Here is a 1,567-nt window from a genome sequence, read left to right on the forward strand (position 1 = left end):
TGCTGAAAATACAGGGGGATCAGTTAATTATGATTTTATTCAACATATTCCTTTCTTAGATTCACAATCTCTAAACCCTATAATAAAACTCAGAAGGCTGGGACTCCAGCCAGGCCTTTTGTGATGCCCTTAAAGCGAGGAGCTTTTCAGCAACCCCTCCCCTCGTATATTAATTACTAACTTTGTTATGATAATTAATAAAATAACGATAATTAGTTGCACTGTCTCTCATGTCTAATGTGATTTCATTGTAGGGATCTACACGTGCCCTTGTTATTATTATCCGAATCGTGCTGGCACCGCTGATCGGACGTCCTTCATCATACCTATAGATCTGAAAGCTGGAGATAGTTCACCTGACCATTGGACGAAAAGAGGCACAGCGCTCCTGATGAGTCTGGATTATTAAGTGAGATTAACGAGGAATTTTTATTACATAACTAATCAGTTTATACTTATAAAGGATCTAATTATTCTTAATTATGGAGTGGTTGTTGCTAAAGCCCCCTCCTAAGTTGGCCCCCTTATCAAGCAGATTTATGCTGAGAAGCATTCCAGGCCGTCCAGCCATGGCCATAGCACTTTACTTCCAGCATAAAGTGCACCCAGTGTTATATCCAATGTGGATTGAGGGAGAGATTTGACTACTTTTTCTAGCAACCTTAACAACCATGTCAAAGGCTCACCTGCTGGTTTCTGTCATTCATGGCTGACTGGGATAGTTTTAAAAAAAGAAAAGCAAAAAACACGTTTTATAAAGAGATTTCATAATTTATGATAATTTTGTTAATTCCGGAGTCATTTGCCAAGTGAATGAATCTGGGGTAATGGATGGAATGGGTGAAAATTACATTATAGTAAAGCCAGCGTGTGTGTGTGTGTATGTGTGTTTGATATCTATAATGATATATTCAATTTGTTACTAATATTTTTTAATTATAATAATATTAATTTTAAATAAAAGTGTTTTGCTATATCTAAACCTGGTCGTCTATATTTCAGTCTCTTAGTTTAAGATATTTCATTTGAAAAGATTGTATCATGATGCTCCAAGATGTTCTTTCCAGTTATAATGTAAATAAGTCTCTGTCTTATGTGCAAGGCCAGCAGTTTTGAGGGGAGGGAGGGTGTCAGTCAATACTATACAGGGTGGCCCAAAAGTAGGTTTACAGTTTATCACGTAGGCACTTTAAATTTCTTTTAAAATAAAACATTTTATTTAAATTCAGCCACCTTGCCTCTGTGAGGCCCAATACTTATGTCTTTGTTTGTTCCACCACTGGTGTTGGTATATTTACTTTCCCATAACTTAGCAGTTCAGCAAGAAACTGATAATATAATTACCAGGCTTGAAAAAAAATTAGTATTGGGATCAATTCAATTAAAATTCCTCAAGGTTGTGCCCCAGCATGGCCACAGTCTAATTAGCTGAAACAGGTAAAAGATAGAACATATATCGCAAAGATAATCGTGGATTCAATTATTGAACGACAACAGTTGACACAAAAGATACAGTTTAGATTTTATTTTCTCAGATAATTTGAGCATAAGAAAAAAAAAAAAAAAA

The 1,567-nt window shown here is 35.5% G+C and overlaps 1 protein-coding gene across 1 annotated transcript in view; it reads left to right on the plus strand.

Moving 5' to 3' along the window:
* Positions 1 to 996, plus strand: part of LOC106877328 (dynein axonemal heavy chain 2) — a 141,464-nt gene extending 140,468 nt beyond the window's left edge. The window contains exon 78 of the mRNA XM_052976818.1: positions 255 to 996. Coding sequence (XP_052832778.1) covers positions 255 to 409 — 155 coding nt within the window. The 3' untranslated portion in view covers positions 410 to 996. The remainder of the gene's footprint in view (positions 1 to 254) is intronic.
* The last annotated feature ends 571 nt before the right edge of the window (positions 997 to 1,567 follow it).

The sequence above is a fragment of the Octopus bimaculoides genome, chromosome 25, assembly GCF_001194135.2.
Source record: "Octopus bimaculoides isolate UCB-OBI-ISO-001 chromosome 25, ASM119413v2, whole genome shotgun sequence".
Classification (NCBI taxonomy): domain Eukaryota; kingdom Metazoa; phylum Mollusca; class Cephalopoda; order Octopoda; family Octopodidae; genus Octopus; species Octopus bimaculoides.